Source organism: Pogona vitticeps, chromosome 15 (genome assembly GCF_051106095.1).
Source record: "Pogona vitticeps strain Pit_001003342236 chromosome 15, PviZW2.1, whole genome shotgun sequence".
Taxonomy (NCBI): Eukaryota; Metazoa; Chordata; class Lepidosauria; order Squamata; family Agamidae; genus Pogona; species Pogona vitticeps.
The window spans coordinates 8,662,343-8,689,222 of record NC_135797.1 but is presented as its reverse complement, the minus strand read 5'-3'; the positions used below and the strand labels follow the sequence as shown (position 1 = coordinate 8,689,222).

Sequence of the window (26,880 nt, the reverse complement as noted above, 5' to 3'; positions counted from 1 at the left end):
GGTTAGAAAAACTTGGGGATCAATGGCTAGACTCAGTAGGCGCCAGTACTTTCCAAGACATGAGAACACTGATGTACCAAGAACATTTTCTTTCTTTAGTACCTGCAGAGATCAGAAGTGTCTTGATGCAGAAGAGGTTCAAGGATCTGCAAGAATTGGCCTTAAGAACCGATGAGTTACTTTCCTTCAAACGACCTGACCCGACGGTTAGGCCGAAGACTGCACCAGCGTTCCCCAGGAAACAGAGTTCATTTCAAACTAGAGAGTCTTTTGAGCAAGATCCCAGACGAAGGACAGAAGATACACGTAAGAGTATAGCTCCGGGACAGACAAGACCACCTCTCAAATGTTTCGAGTGTGGTGGTTCTCATTTGAGAAGAGACTGTCCGAAGTTAAACATTCCGGTTAAACAAGAGAAAGAGCCTGGGAGAAGAACATCTGCTCCAGTACAACCCAAAGGCAGACCTAGTGCTCCTAAGATGGCTTATACGAGTATAGAGTCAATAGGAACTGTTCAAGACCATATTCACAGTACTACATCATCAGTACCCTTCCAGTCAAGCATTCGACATTCACATAGTCAAGAGGGTGGAAGAGCAACTAGAACCTCAACTCAAGCTAATGGGGCTCAAGCCAAAATTAATTATGGTGTACCTCGTGTTTTGAACTTACGAATGGATTCTGTAACCTCAGACTACATCGGAGAAACTGCTGATGGACAAAAATACTCTATTTTGGATCCTGACACCATAATACCAGATTACCAAAGGAACTGGACTATAAGGAAGTTCACCGAGACTGTTTTTTTGCATACACCATCCGGAGATGTAGCTTTATGTGCTTTCAGAGATTCTGGAGCTGAACTTTCTTCAATAAGCCGTCAGTTTCTTGATCCAGCTTTGGTCTTGTATAACTTGAGATGCCCCATAAGAACCTATGCAAGCGAAGGAGATGAGCTAAAACATATTCCTGTCGCGTATCTGAAAATTACATACAAGTCCTGGACTGGAGTAAAACATATTTTGACCCATGAGGGGAAACCTGACTTTCTTCTAGGAAATGATCTCGCTGTGTTGGACGAAATACAAAGCCAAGGTCCACCTGTAATTCAAGTAGTTACCCGATCCCAGAGCAAGAAGATGCGAGAAGTTGAACCAATAGAAGAACTAGACTTAGAACCAGAAGAGGAGGAGCCAGATCAAAGTTATGAGCCAGATGAGGAACAAGATTCAGAATATGAACAAGATCAAGTATTTCCAGATGATATTCCAGAGGAAGAGCCTACTCCTGATGATATTCAAGGAGAAGAGTCTACACCGCAACAGCTCTTTGAGACCGAATCTGATGACTCAACTACAATTGAGGCCGAAATAGAAGAAATCGTTCCTAAAGGATCGGAGGTCTTTAGACAAAAGCAATTTAATGATCCCTCTTTAGCATCTTTAAGAACCCGTGCAAACGAATACGCTCAACAGCCTGTCCAACAGTCAGCATACTTTCTATGGGGAGAAAATGGACTGTTATACCGTGAGTACTATCCCAAGGATTTTATGGCAGCTCAACCCGTGCGACAGTTAGTAGTGCCCTCAGATTATAGACTGAGAATTCTTGAAATGGCACACGATCATCCTTCCAGTGGACACCAAGGTATAAGAAAGACACTCAAGAGAATTTCTCAACATTTTTACTGGCCTGGTCTTTCCAAAGCCGTAAAGGAATATGTTGGTTCCTGTGATGTTTGCCAAAGAGTAGGACACCAAACAGACCAAACCAAGGCTGAAGTGCAAGTTATGGAGATACCCGACCAAGTGTTCAAGTATCTACAAATGGATGTGTTAGGACCATTCATCCCTACTAAGACCAAGAAGAAGTACATCATCACTTTCATTTGTTCTGCAAGCAGATGGATTGAAGCTTATGCAATCAGCAACTTGTCAGCTACCACCATAGCTAGAATCATCGTGGACTTATGCTCACGTATTGGTGTTCCATCCAAAATCATTTGCGATCAAGCAGGAGCTTTCACTAGTGAACTCATGAAGAAAATCTGCGAAATAAGTGGTATCACCCTTAGCTTCAGTACTTCTCATCATCCTCAATCACACGGAATGGTGGAAAGAGGTCAACAGACTTTACTTCGTATGATCAAGACGATGACCCAAGAGTATGGGAACATTTGGGACGAACTCTTCCCTTTTGCTTTATTTGCCTATAGAAGTTCCGCTCATTCTTCACTAGGTGGATTTTCCCCGAGCGAGTTGGTATTTGGAAGAAATCTTCAAGGACCTTTGGATATCCTGAAATCCGAATGGGAAGGTGCGGTCAAATCTAGTTCAGCACCAGTTGCAGAATTCGTCCGACAACTTCAAGAGAAACTTTTAGCTGTTCAAGAGTTAGCTAGAGACAACTTGATGAACGCTCAAGCTGAACAGAAATACTATCATGACAAGAAATCCCGACACAGAGAATTTGCAGTGGGTGATTTGGTGTTAGTACTGAACCCGCTCAGACCTTCTAAGTTAGAAGTGGTCTGGGAAGGTCCAGGAGAAATTGTTCAAAGATTTGGAGATGTTAATTATCTTGTTAAAATGCTGGATTCTAAAAAGAAACCTGTTCTTTACCATGTCAATAGACTGAAACGTTACAAAGATAGATCTGCAATGGTTTTTCAATATCATGCTGAGTATTTCCATTCTTCCAATGAACCAATTGATATGTTGTCAGAATTGCAAGATGCGGGTGATTGGTCTGATAATATTATCTTAACAGGTAATCAAGATCAGAAGGATCAGTTGTACCAGGTCCTAGAACGACATCAAGATGTGTTCTCAGACAAACCAGGTTACACAAATTTAGTCAGTCATGAAATCACTACAGATAGTGATGCTCAACCTATACGGTCGAGCCCATACAGAGCAATTGGTAATCATGCTAAACAAATTGAGCAAGAGATTCAAAAGATGTTATCTCTAGGAGTTATTGAAGAGGCAATCAGCCCTACTTGGACTTCACCTGTGGTACTAGTCCCTAAAAAGGCTGCTACAGGTGAAATTCAAGAAGAAGTGAGATTTTGTGTTGATTATAGGAAGTTGAACAGTGTTACCAAATCGGATCCTTACCCTTTGCCTAGAATGGATGATTTGATTGAACACCTTGCTAAGGCTAAATTTATAAGTATCCTTGACCTAAAGAATGCTTATTGGCAATTAGATATGGCAGAAGAATCACGAGATAAGACCGCTTTCATCACTCATGTGGGAACTTTCCGGTTCCGCAGAATGCCATTTGGTTTGAAAAATGCAGGTGCTTCATTTCAAAGGATGATTGATAAACTTTTGCAAGGTTTACCTTATGCTAATGCTTATCTTGACGATGTTGCGATTTTTAGTAATGATTTTGAATCTCATTTGGCACATATTGAAACTGTTTTGTCCAGACTTCAACAAGCAGGACTGACAGTAAAAGCCAGTAAATGTCAATGGATGCAGGGAAAAGTCATGTATTTAGGACATTTGATTGGGCAAGGAGAAATTCAAACTATACAAGCAAAAGTTCAAGCTATCAATGATTGGCCTATTCCTAAAACTAAGAAACAAGTACGCTCGTTTCTAGGTCTAATTGGCTACTACAGAAAATTTATTCCGGATTTTAGTAATTTGGCAGCACCTTTGACAGAGCTAACTAGAAAAAGAGAACCTGTCAAAGTAAAATGGACTCCTGAATGTCAAAAGGCTTTTGATGCCTTAAAAGCTAAAATTGTTGATGCGCCTATTTTGAAATCTCCTGATTTCAACAAACCTTTCGTATTACAAACTGATGCATCTGAATTAGGTCTAGGAGCTGTTTTATTACAACAAGGAGAAGATGGAAACCTTTATCCGATATCCTATTTCTCTAGAAAACTTCTGGAACGCGAGAAACACTATGCTATTCCTGAAAAAGAGGCACTTTCAGTTTTTTGGGCATTGAATCTTTTGAGACCGTATTTATGGGGGCGCAAATTCACGCTTCAAACCGATCACCGAGCTTTAGTGTGGTTACAAAGTATGAAATCTCATAACCAAAAATTGTTAAGATGGAGTTTGGCATTACAAGATTTTGATTTTAATATCCAACATATTCCAGGAAAATTGAATATAGTAGCAGATAGTCTTTCTAGAATGTATGAAGAAGAAAACTCATGCAACACTGAGCGTTGACTTAGATATCTGATGTAATTTCATAGAATGTAGTGTTCCATTATTTCATATATACTTTTGTAGTAGAGTTTTGATATATAACATGTTTTATATTTTCTTAATTCCTTGTATCAAATTACTATAAATTAGACAAGTAGACTAATCTGAATTTCTGTGTAATTTCGGGGGGCGTGTGAGGAATTAAGTTAGGCAGCAAGAACTTTCACCTAGTTTTTTCTGCACATTGCTTATCTGGTAACTGGAAAAAAAAATAATATAGCTGGCCGAAGGGAGTGGGAGTTTCCCTAGATAAAAAGACAGTTTTAAAAAACAGCAAGAGGAGAGTTCGTTTTTGCTGCTGAGAGGAAGAAGACAAGATGGAGATTTATGATGGACTGAAGAAACATTTACATGATTGATTTTATAGTCGTTGCTGAAATATCCCTACAACTAAAAAACTTCTGTGCTTTACCAGCTGTATTAAAGGACGTGAGATAATAATTTTTTTTTTATTTAGAGAATGTGTTTAAGTATTTTTCTAGAGAAATGCAATGAAGGGGAGGGAAACTGCTTAGAGTAAAAAATTGTACAAATATCTATTTATATTATATTAAAGTTATGTTGATTTAATTCTTTAATAAATACTTCTGTCTATTTGACAGTTTAAAATTATGTTCTTTCCTGACCAAACCGAATGCATTTTGAGTACTGAATTTACGCTACCTAATTAATTGATGATTCAGCCCAACCAATTAAAATCTTATATGTCTGTGTTGTGTTATTTAAAATCAAGTGGGCTTTTTGAAACAGACAAGAGTAAAGCTCCTAACTGTTTGTATTTGGGCTGACGGACAGCAGAGAGAGGGGATTGCTTTGTTTGTTTATCAAATCCCTACTTGTGCTTCTCTAATTACTTTATTACAGCTTCTTAGGAACTGAATGAAGTAAATAAGAGTCGTTATAGACCCATCTTTACTAGGCTGGTATTTGAGGCAGGGGTCCAAACTCTTGACAAGTGGAAGGACTGCCCGTCTGGGCAAAAGACTTGGGCCAGCACAAAAACTTAGCAGAAGCCCCAACCCCCCGAGATCCTGACCTTGGCCAATCTGGCCCTCTTGATGAGGTCGTTGAGCTTTCGGAGGGCGGCATTCCTCGGCAGGGACTGGATGTCCTTGAACAAGTCCTGCTCTTCTGCCTCAAATAGCTTTCGGTTCTCTGGGATGAGAAGCGGGTGGGACCAAAAGGAGCCAATGTAGACCCGCACCACCTCTGGTGTGTTGATGATTTTGCCCAGGGACCACATGAGGGCACCATAAACCCGCATCAGCTGCTGTGTCTCGATCTGGTCCGCCTTGTTCAGCACCACCCGGATCTTGTCCTCGTGGTTCTTTAGGGCCTTGATCACCTCTGAAAACTCATCTGAGATGTCAAGCTTGTGGGCATCAAAAAGCAAGATGATACGGTCCACCCTCTCCGCAAACCACTCCAGGACTGCTGCAAAATCATAGCCTGCAGGAAACAAAAGGACATGTTGCCCCTATCAATAGAAGGGATTCTGGAAAACGCTGAGGACCCAATGCAACTCCTCAAGAGTAGACAAGGGACCCCCCTGGTTCAATGCTTGTGAGGAAAGGACCCCCTTGATCTAAGACCCCAAAGACCTATTACCAGTCAAGATAAAGTACGCTTTCCTCCAATATGGAGCCCAAGATGGGTTTGGTATATGGCAGCTTACTAAGGAATATTTATTTATTTATTTATTTATTTATTGGACTTATATACCGCCCCATAGCGCTACAAGCACTCTCCAGGCGGTTTACAATTTTTAATTATACAGGCGACACATTGCCCCCACCCCCAAGCAAGCTGGGTACTCATTTTACCGACCTCGGAAGGATAGAAGGCTGAGTCAACCTTGAGCCAGCTACCTGGGATTTGAACCCCAGGTCGTGAACACAGTTTTAGCTGCAGTACAGCGATTTAACCATAAATACTGTGTTTTGTTCTCTGTACGTTATACCACAAACTAATTTTTGCTGTAAAAACATTATTTGCTTTCATTAGCAAATAATGCAGAAAATATGAGAAAATGGGCAAGTGGTCAGTGGCGTTTGGGAAACCCCTCCCTCCCCTCCCACACACAACAGAAACTGGACCTAAGGGTAAGATCGGGAAAACATACAGAAAAAGCTGCTCCACGGATGTTCCTGCAAGAGGCATTCAATAATGAGGGCACTAAAGACACATGCATGGGGATCAGAAGCCCCTTCCTCCTTCCTGATACGAGGGGGGGGGCTACGACTTTGCAACTGATCCCAAATTCCTTCCTCAGAGTTCTCAGTCATTCGCTGTTCAGCTCTAATTTTTTCCAGAAGTGTGTGTTTTAGAATCAAGTGTGTGTTTTAGTCTCCTCCCTTTCCATGCCGTGTTTTAAAGGAAAGTGGGCTGTTTTCTTGGCTGGAAGAAAAAAGGGATGTTTACAGCAGAGCAAAAATTTAAAGGCTAATCCAAAGGGAAAAGAGTCTAACTCATGGGTGAGACGTGGGCGCCCTAGGAATTCCTTATGAGAAAGGTTATGAAGGTTCTACTTCTCCTTAGCTACACATTACAGTGGTGCCTTGCTTTACGATTGCCCCGCATTATGACAAAACCGCATTACGACAATCTTTTTGCGATCGCAATTGCGATTGCAAAACAATGGTCTGAATGTTTTTTTTCGCTTTGTGATGATCGGTTCCCTGCTTTGGGAAACGATTCTTCGCAAGATGACGATTTTCCTCCAGCTGATCAGCGGTTTCAAAATGGCCACCGGGTAAATAAAATGGCTCCCCGCTGTTTTCTGGGACGGATTCCTCGCAAAACAGCCACCGAAAATGGCCGCCCTATGGAGGATCTTCGCTGGACTGTGAGTTTCCAGCCCACTGGAATGCACTGAAGAGGTCTCAATGCGTTTCAATGGGCTTTTAATTTTCGCATTACGACGTTTTCGTTCTACAGCGATTTCACTGGAATGAATTAACGTCGTAATGCGAGGCACCACTGTATTCCGCTTCTCCTTCCACTTTCCATTTTTTCTTGGAAGTCCCAAAAGCTGACACAAGCCTTAGTGTGAACAAGCATGCTATCTTGTAACCTCATTTCAACACCCAGTCCTGTTTCCCAGCACAGAGGAAGTGACATAGTGATTTGGTGACAGTAGCTGCTTTTGTTTGGTTAAAAAGGTTTTTCTAAACAAGGGCATTGTCTTCCCCATTTGGCTCAAAGTGGGTTCCTCCCCTCCCGCAAAAGGTTTCACTTGGAGGCCAAGAGACCAACAGGCATGAGAACACTTGAGGGATTATGGAGTAGCTGGCCGTCTGCATCATGTCAGAAATGTTCAACAAAGAGGATGGAAGCCACTCTAGATACCAGTGGTCAGCTCAAAAGGTGTAAAGATTTAACGACCAGCCTACCAATTCTTGTTTGTTTTTACCCTGCCTTTGTCCTTAAGGGAGACCTAAGGCAGCTTACATAATTAAAAAGACAATATATAACAATCCTTTCAAAATGCCTTCACAGCTGGGTGTTATCTTCCTGAGACAGAACTCCAAAACTCCAGACGAACTCTCCCAATAGTTTCATGTATGGGGTAAACAGCACAGGGACAGAACAGAGCCCCGAGGGACACCACAGGCCAACGGGCAGGGTGCTGAACAGGAGTCCCTCAGCACCACTCTCTGGGTTCTCCGCTCCAGGAAGGATCAGAGCCACTATAAAACAGCCCCGCCAAGTCCCAGCCCAGAGAGGCGGCCCAGAAGGATACCACGGCTAATGGTATGGAAAGCCGCTGAGAGGTCCAGCAGAACCAACAGGGACACACTCCCTGGCACAGACGATCCACCAAGTTGACCAACGCAGCCTCCATCCCATCTGCAGACTTGAAGCCAGACGGAAATGGATCAAGATAACCCGTCTCGTCCAGGAAACTCTGGAGGTGAAAAGCCACCCCCCCCTGCTCTGGCACCTTGCCCAAAGAATGGGGACATTAGAGACCAGCCCGTGATAGTTATCCAGTCCTGTGGGGTCCAAGGAGGGGGTGTTCAAGAAGGGTCTTTCTGCTGCCTCTTTTGAGCAAGCTGGGTTCCTCTTCCGCTGCAAGGAGACAGTCGCCATCACTCAGACCCACTTGGTCAGTCTCTCTCTCTCTCTCTCTCTCTCTCTCTCTGGCAGCTTTTACGTATAAGCCAGGAAGGGCAAGGGTCCAGGAGGCAAGTGGTAGCCTTCACCTTTCCAAGGGTCCTGTCCACATCGTCGGGCCATAAAAACGGAAAGCTGTCCATTAACGCAGGACCAGCCAGAGCCATAGTGACAGCCACAGGACCGATATTCACTACAGCACCCAAGTCAGAGAGGATCCAAGTGATTTTTGCCTGCAAAGTGCTGTGCAGATTCTTAACAGCATGCTACATTTATGGTCTGTATTCTCTCCCTGCAGACCAGACCCTTGACCGCTCAAAAAAGTTCTACTGGGTGACTCTGTGCAGATGATAGAGAAGAACAACCTCTTCTCCACTGCCATTGAATGAGGCCTTCCAGTGGGCTCTACTCCATGTTTGACTGAATTCATTCCAGGTTTTCTGCCATCAATGTTCTAGTCCCAGCTTCCCAGTAAACCAAGCGGGCCAATTTGACTCTACTTCTTGGGAGGTGACACTTAGAGGAGTGATCATGTCAACAGCCCATGCCGCTTCCCCATTCCAGGGATCAACCAGGGCTTCAAAAGAATCAAACACCAAGGTGACAGGAAACTCCCCAAGAGCCATTAGGAAACCACACAGAAACCATCAGCCTCCCGGGACAGACAAAACTAACTCATCCCCCACCGCTGGCAAAGGCTCTGGGCTCCAATGAATCTAAACTGCACCAGATTATGACCTGGCCATGACAACGGAACTGCCGTGTTTCCCCGAAAATAAGACATTAATTGGCTTATAGATTAATTTTTGCTCCAAAAAATGCAGTAGGGCCCATTTTCGGGGGATGTTTTATTTTTTTCATGTACAACAATCTACATTTATTCAAATACAGTCATATCATCTTCTGGTTGCTGCACCAGGGTGGAGGGCTGGGTTTCACTTAACTGGGGCTTATTTTTTGGGTAGGGCTTATATGACGAGCATCCTGAAAAATCATACCAGGGCTTATTTTCAGGTTAGGTCTTATTTTCGGGGAAACAGGGTACACAGAGAGTTCCACACCCAGATCACCAACATCTATTCCAGGATGGATAACCAGATCTAAAATGTACTCTACAGTGATGTGATGAAGGATCCCCTAGGCACCTACCTAAAATTAGCCCTTTATGTGGACAGTAGAAAGGGGCACAAATTAAGTCGGCCTGCTCTAACGAAGTTCGCAGCACCTGTTCCCTCCCTCCACCCCTTGGCCTGCTGCCACACTCACAAGCCGCCGTGCACCACGCTGGCCCTCCTTCTCCAGCAACTCTCCAGCCTGGGAAGGAGCTCAGGCTTCCTGCCCTCGCCTCCTCCAGCAGCCACCCACTCAAATGAGGAGGCGGGACAGGGATTCTCTTGGAGGAGGCGGGAAAGGGAAGCCCAAGCTCCTTCTCCGACTGGACAGTCACTGGAGGAGAAGGACCCGGTGGTGCAAAGAGGGTTATGAATGGGGCAGCCAGCTTTGGGGAGGGGGCAGGGATCGCTTTGCACTTGTGGTGCCATCACTACACCAACACATTTCATTGGAGAGGGCCAACTTAATTTGTGCCCATCTGTGAAGGAGAAAAGAGGAGTGCGCCGTCCTCCATGGAAAGCCATGCAGTAGAAGAGGCTGAATGCGCAGTAGGAATACTGATTGACATTGAACAGACTGAAGTAGTGCCAGTAAAATCTACGGAAGTGTGCCTGGTAGAGGAAGGAGGGGAGGAGCTAGATTTGATAGTCTGGGAGGAGATAAAAGGAGGGGAAAACGCGCGGGCTTTTAGAATCTGTACCGACGCGAATATAGAACAAAGCAAGAACCGAGGGGTTCAGACGGAACCCATGCTTGGATTCGAGACTCCCGTTGGAGTTGCGGCCGGTTTTCCTAATCTGGCAACTGGAGGAGGTTTGTTGCCAGATCCGAACTTTCCTCGAGGGTCCGAGAAGTCGTACGAGCCCTTGGAATGGCTGGTGACGGTACACCATCGCAATTATCCTGGTGGGAGGAGGGTAATACGCCCTGGACCCGAATATCAGAAGAAGCCCCTGGAAGGGGACTGGGCGAGGCACCCTTGTTGCGGAACGGTTTGTGCCGTCCGGAGTGCCCCCCTCCGCCCAATGACCGACCGAGAGAAGTTCGGACCGGCCCCCTATTAGGTGTTCAAGAGATGCCCTCTGATGTGCGCGCGAAGAGGTATCATCTGTTAGATGACTGTTTGTTACAGGATCCGTTTGATCCGAAAGAATTAAGCTTTGTGAACAATAAACTTTCTAATGTTGGATTTTATGAAGAGCCTCCGACTCTTTTTCCCGCCTACACCACCAGCGCCGCCCCGGCCAGAGGAGAACCTCCTTACACCACCTCTAGTGGACAATGACGACCAGAAGCTTGCTTTGTGTTTTGGAAGGAGGACTGCAGTACATTGAACAGGGAAGGCTAATATTCAGTCATCATCTCTGGGGGCAGTTCAGAAAGACCCTGGTCTTTGGCACTCTGGGGAGCCCCTGCTAGCCGGTGTAACCAACCCTTCTTTCTTAGGAACTGGCCTGAGCAAATTCTGAAGACCTGCTCCCTATTAACCAGAGAGCTTTAAAAATGTATCAGTGCAGAGATGCTAACTGAAGATTTTCTTATGATGGGAATTGTTCTACGGGTATGTGCTCCTTTACCATCATCCTTCAACCTTCTCTACAGCAGTACAACTAGCAATTCTTTTCCAAAAGAGCATCAACTGCAGCACAAGCAGTAAAGAGTATGGGGACCCCTTAAAGACTAACAGGTTTTACTTAGCATGTTTTTGTGGACAGCATAGCAGAATCCACAAAAGCTTACACGGAATGAAGTACTGTATATTAATTTCAAGGCACAATAGATCTGTTAGAAAAGCATCACTGATGACGATAAGAAGGCAAGGAGCTTTAAGTGCAAGAACTTTGAATAACTGGCCTGCCAAGACACTAGCCAAATGTAGAGAGCTGGCTTCTCAGCACAGAGCTTATCCAGAGACAATGGCACTTGTGCAGAACCAGAAGACCTCAGACCAGTTTCCCACTGGTCCATGGAATTTACTGGGTGAACTTGGGGGAGATACATTGCTTCAAGCTGGCCTACTCCACAAGGCTGTTGTGAGGTACAGGCATGTAGATGTTTGGTTTTGGACTGCGACCCACAGAAACTCCTTGTGCTCCCGAGAATTTTGGGAGTTGTAGTCTAAAACTAGAGATCAGCACACCTCTGCATCAGGAACCATTACTCATACGTGCACCATCTTGAATAAGGTTGGATTTGATTTAAATTTTAAAAATCTGGGTTTTTTTTGGCAATTTAAATTTTTAGAATGGATTTCTTAAAATTTAAATTATTTAAATCAATTCTTAAAAATCACTGATTTCCATCTACCCTGCCTTGAACTCATGAGAAGGAAAGCACAACAGAAACCAAACAAATGAATACATACTTCCAAATTTCTGCTATCTTAAGCATTTGAGATGGCGTGGGGGTGAAAAAAACAATCTCTGCCTTTCACAGTGTTAAGCAGGGAGGTCAGAAGTCTTTGCTGATCTACTCCAAATCCACCAGAGGATTCACCAGTAAACCTAATCGACCAGTGAGTGCGTCCAGAAGTTGATCTGGATCAGCTCTAAGTGTGGCCCCCTGCTGCAATCTGCCGCCCCAGTGATCCGAAGTCGGTCATTTCACAGACAATGGTTCCAAAACAGGAAACGGGGAATAACCACAGGGCGCATGTTTCTCTACAGCTGCAAAGCTTGCTCAGGTTTCCTGGCAGACAGAGCTTTGGTGGCTCCTGAGATCACGGAGACGCTCAGAAAGCAGATGCAAAAAGTTTTCACACCAAATCATGGGCAGGACGCTCTTTCTTCCCAAGGAACAGGGAAGTGGCCGTCACTTGCTCCTTTGCCTCAGGCAGCAGAATATCTTGGGACGGAGACAAGCAAAGTCTTCACAGAAGGGCTCTTCAAAGGAGGCCGACAGTTGTAAGCGATCCATCACTGATGTATATAATATAGGTTTGAGAAAACTGAATTAGGATCACACAGAAAGAGGGGCCAAAGGACTGCAGCCACCATAAAACCACATCTCACCAGAATTAGAGCAGCTGATTTCCTCTGCCCTGATCGTAGTATATTAATAGCAAATCAATTTCTCCAGACATGAATCAAAATGACACCACTACCCTTGCTGAAGGCAGTACAGTGGTGCCTCGCTAGACGATGATAATCCGTTCCACTGAAATCGCTGTTTAGCGAAATTATTGTCTAGCAAAAAGCATTTCCCCATTGGAATGCACTGAAACCTGTTTAATGTGTTCCCATGGGGAAGAATCGTCGTTGTATAGTGAAGATCGGCCATAGGAAAGCCGCTTTGGGAACCAACGATTAGCTGTTTAAATCGCTGTCTTGCGAAGCTTAGGTCCCGAAAACACCCGTTTTGCGAGTGCGGAGGGAGCTGTCAAAATCGTCGTCTAGTGAAAATTGGTTTGCGAAGCAGGGACCAAACACTGTCCAGCAAAATTCCCCCATAGGAATCACAGTTGTGCGAATCGCTATAGTGATCGCACAAAGCCAACGTCTAATGAAAAAACTGTTATGCAGGGTAACTGTCTCGCAAGGCACCACTGTACTTGCAGAACAAAGCTTGGGCAAACCAGCTTACATTTTGGGCTAAAATTCACAGAACTCTCTACACCCAGCATGGTTACTGATTATGCTGGTCCAGAAGGACTCTCTAAGTTTAGTCTTTAAAGAGTCATCTTTTCTCTCAGCTCTGCTTGCAGGGTTTTCTGGAATCGGAAGGAGAAAGAAACCAAAATAATTCAGTAACAACTGAAGGCGGATGATAAGTACAAAACCATATCGAAAAGGACATGGAAAACAGGGTGCTTTCCTTGGTGTTTTTATCCTCTTTTAAGAACTTGTTCCTCAGAGAAGAACAATGGCTGACTTTGCATGAAAAAGTTACTCAGTTCAGTTCCTGGGAACTCCAAACAAGGTGGGGAGGATGGAGATCTGCCACCATGTAGGAGGTTAAGGGCAGTTGCTATCTCTGCAGTCAAGTGGAGATTAGCCTTCATAGAATAGTGACCTTGGAAAGGGCCTACGAGGCCATCAAGTCCAACCCCCTGCTTGAGGCAGGAATCCAACTCAAAGCAGATCTGCCAGGTCGTTGTCTAAGTTTCTTTTGAATGCCTCCAGCGTTGCAGCGCTCCCCACCTCTCAAGGTAATTGGTTGCACTTTTGTACTGCTCCAACAGTTTGGACGTTTTCCCTGATATTCAACTGAAATCTGGCTTCCTTTAACTTGAGCCCATGGTTGCGTGTCCTGCCCTCTGTTCGAGAACAGATCTTGCCCCTCTTATGACTACAGTTCAAGAATTTGAAAAGTGCTATCCTATCTCCCCTCGGTCTTCTTTTCCCAAGGCTAAACATCCCCAATTCTTTCAGACTGTCTTCCTCGAGCTTGGTTTCCAGCCCCCTGATCACCTCTGAATTTCCAACTTGTCAGCATCCTTCTTGAAGTGTGGTGTCCAGAACTGGAGCTGATGGTGGTTATAGTCAAGAAAGCACTCCCCCCCCCCAACAAGTGCCTTCTTCGACTACACCATTTTATTTATTTTATTTATATCCCGCCTATCTGGTCAGTTAAGACCACTTTGTCCCAGCTAAGTATGGTGTAGCGCCGGGATTGTCAACCACCGGTCTGCGGGGTTGGGGACCTCTGAGTTAGATAAGTGAGAAGTCAGTGAGAGAGTCAGAGAGAGATTTAGTCAGTGAGGAATAAGGGAGGCATTCGAGAGTGTGGAACTTAGGGAGAGTTAAATGTGAAATAAGTTAGAACAAACCTCCTGAATACTTTAAAGTCTTTTGGGAACCTATTTATGTGAACTGTATCCAATAAACCTGTTTTCGTTGAAAGTTGCACGCAGTATGGGCCTCAATCTTTCCAAGTAAATATTGTTGACAGAGATCAACTGGTGGCAGCATGAAAAAGGGAACACGAAGTGGGCCTTAGGTTAGTGACATAATCTGGGGACACGCAAGGGGCACGTCGCGCATGGCCTGAACATAACAGGAGTCGAACAGAGAGAGAGAGAGAGAGAGAGAAGGCTTTTCTGTGCCTTCGCTTTTCCAGCTACAAGTTTCTCTTTCCTTCCGTCTTAAACCAATCTGTGCAGGTAACTCTAGTAGTAGAAAATGCTTTTAGGAGGCACGGAGCACAGTAAGCCCTTGGCAACCAGGATCCATTGGGGGGGGGCAAGGAAACGTGGAAACATGCTCAGCGGAAGTGGGCTGAGCACATGCACAGAGAGCTAAGAGAAAGCCTTTGAAGACGAGATTCCAAACCCAAGTCCGGATTTACACAACGGCATGATTTACACGTTGAGGACAAGAGCGCCATGGACTTTAAAAAAAAAGTGTGGGAGGAAGGTGCTGGTTTTCACCCAGAGGGGAAGTTGCGGCAAATCCAGCCAAGGAGGAACTTTGCCCGAAGCGGCGTCTTCCTCCTGAGGTTAAGCTCCTGCCAGGCAGGAGGTCACTGCGGGTTAAGGTTTTCCCACAGAGAAGCTTGTGCACTCGAGTAAGGAGAGGGAAGCATTAAACTCCGCCACGGCCGCACCCTCAAAGCTTTAAGGGCATGTTTAGGCCTCAGGGCAAACTGCCAGGCTACCAAACGAGGCCTGGAAGCCACTTCCATTTTTTTTACTACCAGGGCAAAGGGGTCAGCTCCGGTTCTCCGGCCCAAGACCTCTTATTTCCTTTCCTGAGACTTCAGTCACTCAGCAAGGAGAGAAACCTGCTCTGCGCACATCCAGAGACTCTCGAGTGCCAAAGCTGAACCATGTCTTTGAAGCGCCACAGGCCAAAAAACTAAAGAGAAAGCAAACGGCAGATTGGCACTGCCACACACACACACACACACGCACCCCGAGCTTTCCTTTGACAACAACTGGGAAAAGCGGAGCTGAGAGCCAAACTGGCCGTGGACTCTGGAGAGTGGCGTGGAGGATGCGGCCCATGAACAAAAAGGGACCAACTTCAACAGCCAAGGGTCTCTGCTGAAAGGGAAAGGGCCGGCCGCCCACTTACAGCATCTCAGATACTTTAAACAGGACTGGAAGCTCAGAACACATAAAATCTAACAACAACAAAGCCAGGGCTTTTCCGGACTACAACTCCAAAAATCCCCTGGCCAGCCAAGCCATGGGGTGGCCACTCCCACAACACCTAAAACAGGCACAATACTGCTCACAATGTCCTAATGTAATGCTGGAAAACCTGCTGCCTCCCAACAGATGCTGGACTAGAAACCTCCCCCTGCTACCCCTGACCAGGAGCAGGGTTGGCCAGGACTGACATTGCAGTCCACTCAAATCCGGCCACAACATGTCCCCTGAGCCACAACAACACAGTGACCTGAGGACATTTAGCCAGCCGACAGGAAGCACAGGGCTAAGAAGAAAAGCTTAACGTAGGAGACAAAACACAGCTTACGATGCGAAAGGCCCCCAGACCCAAATCCTCATACACAGGAAGCTTTCTTCTGAAGCTCTGGAGTGCCAGCACCATGAGCACGGGAGAGGAGGAGCCCAACCTGTGGCCCTTGGATGTGCTGGCTAACAACCCCATCGTCTCAACCGTGGCTGGCCAGGGGAAGCATCATGCCGGCCCACGATCCAGCACACCGGAAGGTCCAGAGACGGCTAGCGAAGGTATCACTCACTTAAAGGGACTGCGTCAGGCAGATTCCCGTATTCCTTTCTTCACTCAACGGATCTTTGGGAAGTTCAGGAAGGAAGCAGGACAAATTTAGTTTCTGGGATGGTCAGTTTTGAAAGAAAAGATTCCCTCCACCTTTCACAGCAGCCAAAGAACACAATCACTGATTCACTCCCCACCACGGCCTACCCAGGAGGTGATGCTGCCTTTGGATTTCCCCCAACCTTCCCCAGGTAGCCCTTTACTTCCCAGTCTAGATTAGGTGTGGAAAAGCTGAGCATTTTGCCTTAAACAATGGGAGTGGGGTATCCCAGCAAACTTCTGCTTCCTGTGAGTCAGCTCCGCGGCTGCAACAGCGCCGACATCACCAGCAGTCCCAGAAAGAGTTACGCAAAAGGCTCCAGGCCAGAAAAGAACCCCAGCATTTCACATTCTTTCCAAGATGCTGCGATAAGGAAGGAAAAGGTGGAAGGGACAGCCAGACACTCTGGCAGGACCCCCTACACCATTACAGGGAGGTTCGGCTTTGCTTTGCTTTCTTTCTGCAGATAGAGCGGTCGGATTCAAGACTTGCAGAAGCTTGATCCAGCACATGCAGCTGGCACAGATTAAAGCAATTTTTAAATTGTGCCGTTCAGATTGTACAAGCTGTATAAGAAAGTTGGCTTTATGAGCCAGAAATACTAGCAGTGAAAAAATTTACAGGAGGTAAATAAATAAAGTAAAGTAAAATAAAAGTCTGTTTCAATAGCATACAGACTTTATTGGAATACAGTGGTGCCTCGCTTAACCAGCGCTTCGTTTAACGACAAATTCGCTTAGCGATGGCTTTTTCAGAGCGATCTTGCACTCTGTTTAACAATGTTCCCTATGGGTGATTTTCGCATAGCGATGTTTGGGACCAGTTTGGGTCCCCACGTTTCGCTTAACAATGATTTTGACAGCCTCCTGTTGGCTGTTTTTTATATGTTTGAAAATGTTTTAACATTTTTTAGAATGCTTGAAATCATAAGTGCACTTAATAAACCCTTTGTTAAACTAATTCGACTTTGTTCCGACTCTTTTTAAATTTGTTGTAATTTTTTCCCCCATTGAGATGCAATGAATAGGTTTCAATGCATTTCAATTGGGGAACCGCGTTTCGCTTAGCGATGTTTCCTATGGCAATTTTCACTTAAGGACGGCAATCCGTTCCCATTGGAACGGATTATCCGGTTTTCAATGCATTTCTATGGGAAACTGCGTTTCACTTAGCGATGTTTTCCCATAGCAATGATTTTTCTGGAACCAATTAAAAACGTTAAGCGAGGCACCACTGTATGTGTTAATCCGTTATGACCCGTAAGCACTGAGAGATCATGCAATTCCCTTCCATTTAAATTGTACCAGCACAACACTTTGGATGTTTACTTTTAAGTCAATTCCACTGAGCTCAGATAAATTTACCCCCCAGTAAGTATTTAGGGCTGTTCTGTAAAATTAGAAGAAAGGCCCAGAAACTTGTTTACATACCAACACTCTTGCCTGCCCAAGCGCTGTACGGGTAAATATTTGTGCTACCTAGGGAGAGTCAACCTGAAAAAACACTGATAGCAGGGGCTCCAATCCAGTCACCCTGGATTGCATTCGCCGCCGCCGCTACCCCAGAAGCTCTAGAAACTTTCCGATGAGGCTCCGCGCAGGCGCGGATCACCCAGGGTGTGATTCACAGAGGCCACAAAGAAGAAACCCTTCTTGCCTGCTGCCAAGAGAGCACCATTCGACCAACCATGTAAGATGGCGCCCTCAGGAACCTCACCTTGGTCATTTACAGTATTTCAGCAAGCCATGAGGGGTCAGGAAAAGAGCAATAAACAAGCACACCGGGAACTGCCCCGGCTGGGCTCTTAATATATGATGACAAATAGCTTGCTTTTTGGGGGGAGGGGGTTGGCAGGAGCTGGGGGGAGAGAACAGTGCCTCCTTCCTTCTGTCCCCATAAAGGTGGCTTTTGGGCACTCAACACAGAAACACTTGCTGGAAGGGAGGATCCATTCAGAAGAGTCAAAAAGCACACAATTTACATTCCTACCCTCCACAGAAAGGTTTCTCCACACTTGTCAGGAGGCCAGTGAAGCAGCAGGCAAAAGAATCCACCCCTTATTGGAGAACGGACCGGCTTGGCCACATGCCTCAGGAGAGGCAGGACCAGCAAAAAGTGTCGTCTTCTACAGATCTCTCATTCTGCAGCCCCCTCCACCAGTGCTTTCCCAGAACATTGCACACAAATGCAAAACATTTATTCAAAATTAGTGTTGCAGTAGCAAATAGCCAGACTGGCTGCTTGCTTCAATAAGTATTAACCATTTACCAAAAGAGGAAATATTTAATTAGCAGGCTCTTCCATGCAGCTTCCCCTCTTATTTGAAAAACTGTTGTTAAGCAAACTTAAAGTATCTATCTTGGATTAAAATCATTCTATAATTAAATTCCTTCTGTAATGAAATAAATGTATCTAAGCTTTAATTTTACAGAATTGTGCTCAGTGATGATTAATGGGTCCTTCTCTAACTGGGAGGAGGTAACTAGTGGGGTACCTCAAGGCTCAGCCCTGGGCCTGGTGCACTTTAATATTTTTATTAACAAATTGGATAAGGGAGTGCAGGGAATGCTTGTGAAATTTGCAGATGATACTCTCATCAGGAAAGAGGTAAGGGAGTAGAGCCGTCTCCTAAGAATGTCTAGTTTTTGACCTCCCCTGTTTGTTGGGGCAACTGATGACTTGTTCTGAACCCTGGATTGGTTTGATTCCACAATAATAGAATTGGGAGTAAGGTGCTTTGTTAGGAAAGATGTGTCGGTACCGTGTGTTTTATAATGATTCTCCACTGTCCTTGAAATTTGTAGGGATGAAGGAGGCTTGTCCCAGGACTCCTTGACCAAATCTAGCATTGGAGGGATGAAGGCGAGACTAACCAGGGGTATTTTATCCTGATTTATATCATCAAAGACCAAATCTTGCTTGGGCGGTGGTGGTTCTTTGACGATGAGTTCCAGGGTTTTGGCCATCCTCATAACGAGTTGGGAAGAGGAGGTGAAATTCTCTGATGGAGAAGGAGGGTGGTTGTCGGCCACATCCAATCCAGGGGGTAGGTATGTTAGATGGAGGTTCTTGAGGGATAATGGAGTGAGAATCTTGATCTGTTGAAGATGAAGTGGAGGGAGAGGCAGGTTGGCGAGATCTGATTGGTTGCGATCTGCCAGGATCAGAGGGAGGAGGTGGTGGCCCCTTGTAAGTAGTGACAGCTTGAACTGAGGGTCGATGATGCTGCGATACCAATGGTTGGCATGGGCTCATGTCAAGATTGTTTTGGTGTTGAATGTTCTGGTCGTTTCAATGTCAAATGTTCTGGTAAGGTGTCATGACGTTTACGAGATGGTTTTGAGGAAGTGATTTGTTCAGAAGGCGGAGCACGTGAAGGTGGTTTATGACGTCCATGTCAAGGTGGAGACGGGAATGCCAAAGGAGAATGTCGTGCCTGGTACGGTATTGTGTAGGGCACCCTCTGAGGCTTGTCATAGGGGACCTGTTCTGATATGTCCTCTTGGATATACGTGTCATAGGATGGGTAATATGGAACGTCGTATTCGCCTCGTTTGCGATACCGAGGTTGGTAGTGGTATCGAGGGAGTTCGCAATGGTAACGAGGTGGCTCCTGATAATAGATGACTTCTCCATATGGAGGATCATAAGGTAGAGAGAGGTGTCTCCGTTTCGTTGTGTGTTTTCTGGGAGATCATTGGGGAGAATCAGAATCAGAAAGTAGTATCAGTATCGCCCGTCCTGATGATGCAAGACTAGAATGGGCAGAGGCCTGGCTGATCATCAGCCGTAGAAAGGCTAATAGTGGGAGCAGGGCTACTCCCTGATATGGAAGCCTGAGCAGGAGGTATAGAGTGATCCTCTCTTGGTAAAGGAGAATCATGAGTGTCCCTGGATTATTCTTCCAAGATTGGAGAAGGAAGTGATGAAGGAGGTTGCTCCACGTGGAGGGTCTTGGAGTGGTTTTTAGATTTTTTGGGGGGTTGCTCTTTGCCATTCTTCTTTTAGGAGAGCTTTTAGCCTGGGAAGCAGAGGCTTTCAACATTGATAGCAACTTCGATCTCAACGGCGATTTGGATTGCTCCTTTTGCCCTGGTGATGTCAGTGTCGGGCTCAACATTGACTTGGATGGCTCGGAGTGTGGAACTGCTGATGAGGTATAGGTTCCATCAATGTGGATGGAGAATGAAGAAATTTCTCCCAGATATGAGACCTAAGTCTCTGAAGCCAAAGTTTCAAGGCTGGTTTAATGAGCCTCTTGCACACAGAACAAAATTGTGTCTGGTGCTCTTCACCCAAACAGTAAAGACAGCGATCATGTCCATCGAATTGCAGGATCTTATTAGTGCAGAGCACACCCCACTTGAATGGTGCCGGAGAGGCCATAAAAGGCAGGAAGGGAAGGAGAAAGCCAGGGGAGGGGAAAATAGGTTGGGGAGTGAAGGAGCAAGCAGAAAGGGATAAAACTCAAGGGGTAAAAGAAAAATAACTCATGGGACAACGTTGACTGAAAACAGAAAGGTAGATGAGAAAAAAGGGTAAAGTACAGAGTACCGATTTGAAAGAAGTTGCTCTAGTAGTCCGATATAGGCCTAACCTACGCGGCTAAAAGGAACTGAGAGGACCTTGGGTGGGTGGAGCATGTGCTCAACGGGGGAACATGCTACTAATCACGTGTTTTTAAGCTCTAGAAACTTCTGTGACGTCCCGTGCAGGCGCAGAACAACCCATTTGTGTGCATTCACAGAGGCCACAAAGAAGAATGGATACTTTAGCATGGCTGTGCAACTGTGCAGATGCTGACGGGATGCACCAGAGTCTCAACTTGGACTTCATAAAATGATGGTGAAGTCACTTGCAGGAACTACTGCACATTTAAGAGTAAATATGGTACCTTCCTAGCTGTCTGCAAGCAATACGTATGGATCTACATGCCCAAATTCTGATTGATTTCAAGCCAGGTGTTAGAAAAAAAACTACTAAAAGTTCTATGGTACGTCTCTATGTGACTTACAAGTAGGCCGGTGAAGATTTTCAATTTGTAATTGGTTAGTAACAACAGAAGCAAAATAACTCCTACCCCCCATCCTAAATTATGCCACTGAAAGGATAGATTCTGAAGTCCTTTGTAACTTTCACATGTATGCACACAAACGCATCATTAGAATTCAGTGTTCCAATTCAGAAATGGTCTGTATCATTGCTGTTCAGAAAAATCAACCTTATGGTCAATGGCAAAAGTTTCCTTCCTCTGGCACTGACCTCAGAGGATCTTGTTTCATCTGAAAACACCCATGGTAGATGAAACCTTGAAGGGGTCTTTACAGAGTGGATAAAAATCAATTACTATTATTTTTAAAATCAAATTGATTAAAATAACCATTTAAATAACACTTGATATTTTCTAATTTAAAATGTTAAAAAAATCCAATTTTTAAAATTTAAATCATGACTTAAACTGTGATTTAAATCAAATCCACCCTGCATAAGGAATTGGCACATATTGGCTACATAAACAAGCATGTTAACAACCCACTCTCACTTTGTCTATTATATATACAGTGGTGCCTCGCTTAGCGATCACTCTGTTGAGCGACGAAATCGCTTAGCAATGGACTTTTTGCCATCACAAAAGCAATCGCTTAGTGATGGTCCCTATGGGGAAAATTCGCTTTGCGATGATCGCGGGGAAGCGATCATGGTAAAGTGACCCTTTTTTAACAGCTGATTGGCAGTTTCAAAATGGCCACCCGCTGTTTTGCCTCGCTTAAAAGGCAGCGAAAATGGCGGCACTATGGAGGATTTTCGCGGAAAGGTAAGTTTTTAAGCCCATAGGAACGCATTAAATGTGTTTTAATGCGTTTCTATGGGCTCTTTAAAATCGTTTAGCGACATTTTTTTCCGGAACGGATTAATGTTGCAAAGCGAGACACCACTGTACTGTCATCTGATCATGGAGAAATGTATACATGAATTTGCATTTCACCATCTGAGGAAGCAGATTCTGGTCCATAAAAGTTCAAACTGAAATAAAATTGTGGGTCTTTGAAGTGCTACAATATTTTGGTTTTCCTTTTTCTGTCCACACAAGGAACTTCATTCCACCTTCAGGGAAACCAGCCTCAAGATCTTGGGGCCAGGAGGGCAGGAGAACAGTATTCTGTCAACCCTACAACCCGTTCCAAATGAGCTTTAAGACATACCAAATGAACCGACTCATTCGTAAACAACTTATAAACCAAAGGCCTGAAACAAACAACCAAACGTGCATTCTTATGAGTCTGGGTGGGGAACTTTAAAAAAAGTTTACTAAGCACCATATCCTGATTTCTTGGTTATTAGGGTCAAGTAGAGCCTTATCAGTAATCAGCAGAATTTCCTGCTAGCAGCCCAGGAGAAAAGTGGTGAAGGGTGGGATTCTATGCAGACCATTGAATCAGTGAGAGAGATTTTCCTTCTGTCCCACCAATAATGAGGGATCACCTCTATTACTATGCCTGTCGGGACGAAGGAAGCTTATGAAATTGCGGGGCTCAAGCCAATTTCAGCTTCCACATCCGCCTTTGGACTCGGCGTGAAGTACCTGGCTTAGAAACCCGGACTGGCACCCAGAAGCCCTGACTTCTTTTCAGAGAAGCAAATCCTCATTTACCCAAATCACTGAGCTATCCAGCAAAAATGGAAAATGTTACAACAGTTCCTTTCATTTGATGGGGTGGCTCCACATCTCAAGACACCCTCTTTCATTCTGCACAACAAAATTTGCAAGTGTTTGTCACATCCCTAGCTTATATTCCCCCACTCAGTTACGAAGCTATCTGGGTGGTTTGCGGCCCACATCACAGGGAGGCTGTGCCGATATGGCTGAAAGGAAAAGCAAAAATCGTGCAGTTATGTATCATGACTTGAGCTGACTGGAGAAAAGAACAGAACATAAATGAAGTTAGAAGGATAATAGTGTGAGCCTAAGGCTAGAGAAATGACAGAAGTCTGCTACAAAGAAAGTCTAAGGCACCACGCCAAACAGGGTGTGATGGAAGACAAGCTGAGGAAGGAGAGATGGGAGAAGGCCAGGAGAAAGCTATTCTTAGTTGCCATGACCAACTAACCAGGCACTTAGCAGGAATGGCATGCTGTGATCCATCCTGCATGAGACAGGCCCCTTCTCAAGAATGGAAAAGCAGCGCTTCTGACCGCCTAAAGGGTATGGCTTCCTGGCACAGGAATTCTGCTTTGACGGGGCAAGAAAAGACGCAGGGCGCGGTAGCATGGAATCCTTCCTATGCCAGCCACAGATTTCCAAGTTACATTCAGATACTTTTAACATGAGGTGGGGTGGAGAAGCTTCCTCCAGAGAGGCCAGTCCTCTCGGCCAAAAGGGCACTTATTTATTTTTGTTTAAAGGAAAGTGCTCTTGGCTGCCCCTCCCAGATATGAGAACATTTCCTCTCAGGAGACAAGTGCAGCATACTTTAAATGCCACCAAATTCTCTTACATATATATATATTTGTGACCATTTCTAATGGGATAGCTGTCTTAATGGGAGCCAGTATGGCACAGAGGATGGAATGATGTTTTAAGACCCAGATTCAAATCTGTACAGTGGTGCCTCGCTTGACAATGATAATCCGTTCCATTGAAATCACTGTTAAGCGAAATCATCGTCAAGCGAATTTTAAAAAACTCATTGAAATGCATTGAAAATCGTTCAATGCGTTCTAATGGGCTAAATACCTGCTCATTTTGCGAAGATCCTCCATAGGGCAGCAATTTTCCGGTGCCTGTAAAGCGAGGAATCCGTCCTAAAGCACAGCGGGGAGCCATTTTGCACAGCAGGCGGCCATTTTAGAGCCACTGATCAGCTGTTTCAGAATCATCGTCTAGCGAAAAATCAGTTCCCGAAGCAGGGAACTGATCATCATCAAGCGAATTTTCCCTATCTAAACATTGTTTTGCGATCGCTATTGCAATTGCAAAAACCTCATCATAAAGCGGTTTCGTTGTTTAACAAGGTAATTGTTAAGCGAGGCACCACTGTATTCTAAAACAGGAACTCACACCCCTGCTATAATAGGTTCATGTTGTCTTTAAGCGCTGACAAATGCTTAAAACAACTCTGATCTGTTACATTTACATCCTGCCTTATTTTTTTCCCCAAGAAATTCAAGAGCTCTTGTGGCTTTTGCCCCATTTCTTCCTATTTTACACTCACAATAACCCTGAACTCAGTTGGGAAAGAGCTGAACTGCTGGACAGCTCAGTGGTTGAGGTATCTGGCTGTGAAACCAGAGGTTGGGAGTTCGATTCCCCGCTGGGCCTCCTGGACAGAGACTGCACTTGGTGACCCATCGGGTCCCTTCCAACTCTGCAGCTGTCATATTATTACTGTGTTATCTATTCCATTTCAACTGAGCTTTTCCATCAAGAATTAGCACTGAAACTTTCCTTCAGTACTCTGATGAAGGATCATTATAGGTAGAAGGACAGCTGAAACACAACCCTATTCATAGTTCTTGAAAGTCTGGAAAACTTTCAGTGCCATTGGTCATAGAGTCTTCCCGAACTGGGATGGAAAATGGGCACATTGTGGGTTCCCCAGTTATTCCATTTCTCCCAAGAAAATTAAGAGAGGCATTTCCTCATGCCAACTCCATATGACTTCAAAAACTGTTATTTCTTTAAATTATTTTTTAATCTGCCTTTCTCCTTAACAAGTGCCCAACATTAAAAACAGTAACTATACAAATACTAAAAGAATCAAATAAATGTCATTCTAAAAAAGATAAACAAAAGCAATACCAAAAACACAATCAATACCAAAAACACACTCAAAGCAGTGAGGAACAGCAGTCCATTAAAAACCCCACACAGGCAGCCAGTCACTAAGGGAAAGCTTGCCCTTAGTGGCAGGAGGACAGCAAAGATGGGGCCAGTCTGGCCTCCCGTGGGAGAGAGTTCCAAAGTCTGGGGAGCAGCAACAGAAAAGGCCCTCTTCTGTGTCCCCACAAAACACACCTGGGAGAGGGATGGGACTGACACAAGGTCATTTCCCCTTGATCTTAACACCCAATCAGGCTCATAAAGGGAGACACAAATGTTCAAATAGTTAGGTCCCAAGCCAGCCAGGACTTTATAGGTTAGAACAATGTGGCTCCAATGACAGCTCCTGCTTGTAACATGGAGTAGAGCCCATTGGAAGGCCTCATTCAATGGCAGTGGAGAAGACGTTGTTCTTCTCTATCATCTGCACAGAGTCACCCAGCAGAACTGTTTTGAGCGGTCAAGGGCCTGGTCTGCAGGGAGAGAATACAGACCATAATGTAGCATGCTGTTAAGAATCTGCACAGAACTTTGCAGGCAACATCACTTGGATGCGCTCTGACTTGGGTGCTGTAGTTAATATCGGTCCTGTGGATGTAACTATGACTCTGGCTGGTCCTGCGTTCATGGACAGCTTTCCGTTTTTACGGCCCGATGATGTGGACAGGACCCTTGGAAAGGTGAAGGCTACCACTTGCCTACTGGGCCCTTGCCCTTCCTGGCTTATACGTAAAAGCTGCCATCGAGAGAGAGAGAGAGACTGACCAAGTGGGTCTGAGTGATGGGGACTGTCCCCTTGCAGTGAAGGAGGAACCCAGCTTGCTCCAAAGAGGCAGCAGAAAGACCCTTCTTGAACACACCCTCCTTGGACCCCACAGGACTGGATAACTATCACGGGCTGGTCTCTAATATCCCCATTCTTGGGCAAGGTGCCAGAGCGGGGGGTGACTTTTCACCTCCAGAGTTTCCTGGATGAGACGGGTTATCTTGATCCATTTCCGTCTGGCTTCAAGTCTGCGGATGGGATGGAGGCTGCGTTGGTCAACTTGGTGGATCGTCTGTGCCAGGGAGTGTGTCCCTGTTGGTTCTGCTGGACCTCTCAGCGGCTTTCCATACCATCAACCATGGCATCCTTCTGGGCTGGGACTTGGCGGGGCTGTTTTATAGTGGCTCTGATCCTTCCTGGAGCGGAGAACCCAGAGGGTGGTGCTGAGGGACTCCTGTTCAACACCCTGCCCGTTGGCCTGTGGTGTCCCTCAGGGCTCTGTTCTGTCCCTGTGCTATTTACCCCATACATGAAACTATTGGGAGAGCTCATCTGGAGCTTTGGAGTTCTCTGTCACGAGTACACAGATGACAGTCCACTCTCTCATTTTCATCTAAATCCAAGGAAGCTGTTTTGGTTCTAGATCACAGTCTGGCGACAGTAATGCACTGGATGAGGGTGAACTGAAACTTAATGCAGAGAAGACCAAGATGCTCCTGGTCAGCCAAAAAGCAAATCAAGGAATAGGGTTGCAGCCTGCGCTGGTTGGGTTATACTCCCTCTGAAAACAGAAGTGGCATGCCCAGAGACCTCTGGGTAGAGTGGGCGGCATATAAATTAAAATAAACAAACTTGGGGGTACCCCTGGATTAATCTCCAAGTCTGGATGCCCAGGTTTCAGCAGTGGCCAGGAGTGCCTTTGTCACAATTAAAACTAGTGCATCAGCTGTGTCTGTTTTTTTGAGATGTCTCATCTGCCCATGGTGAAACATGGCCCTAGTTAAATGTCAGAAGGATTACAGTAATTACTTGGGGGTGCTTGGAAACTCCAGCGGGTCCAAAATTACTCAGTCAGATTGCTAACTGGGGCTGGTTACAGG

General features: G+C 45.2%; 1 protein-coding gene across 1 annotated transcript in view; it reads right to left on the bottom strand.

The window, feature by feature from the left end:
• EHD1 (EH domain containing 1) overlaps positions 1 to 26,880 on the bottom strand; it is a 42,159-nt gene that overhangs the window by 6,983 nt on the left and 8,296 nt on the right. The window contains exon 3 of the mRNA XM_072984437.2: positions 5,275 to 5,687. Within this exon, the coding sequence (XP_072840538.2) occupies positions 5,275 to 5,687 (413 nt within the window). The remainder of the gene's footprint in view (positions 1 to 5,274; positions 5,688 to 26,880) is intronic.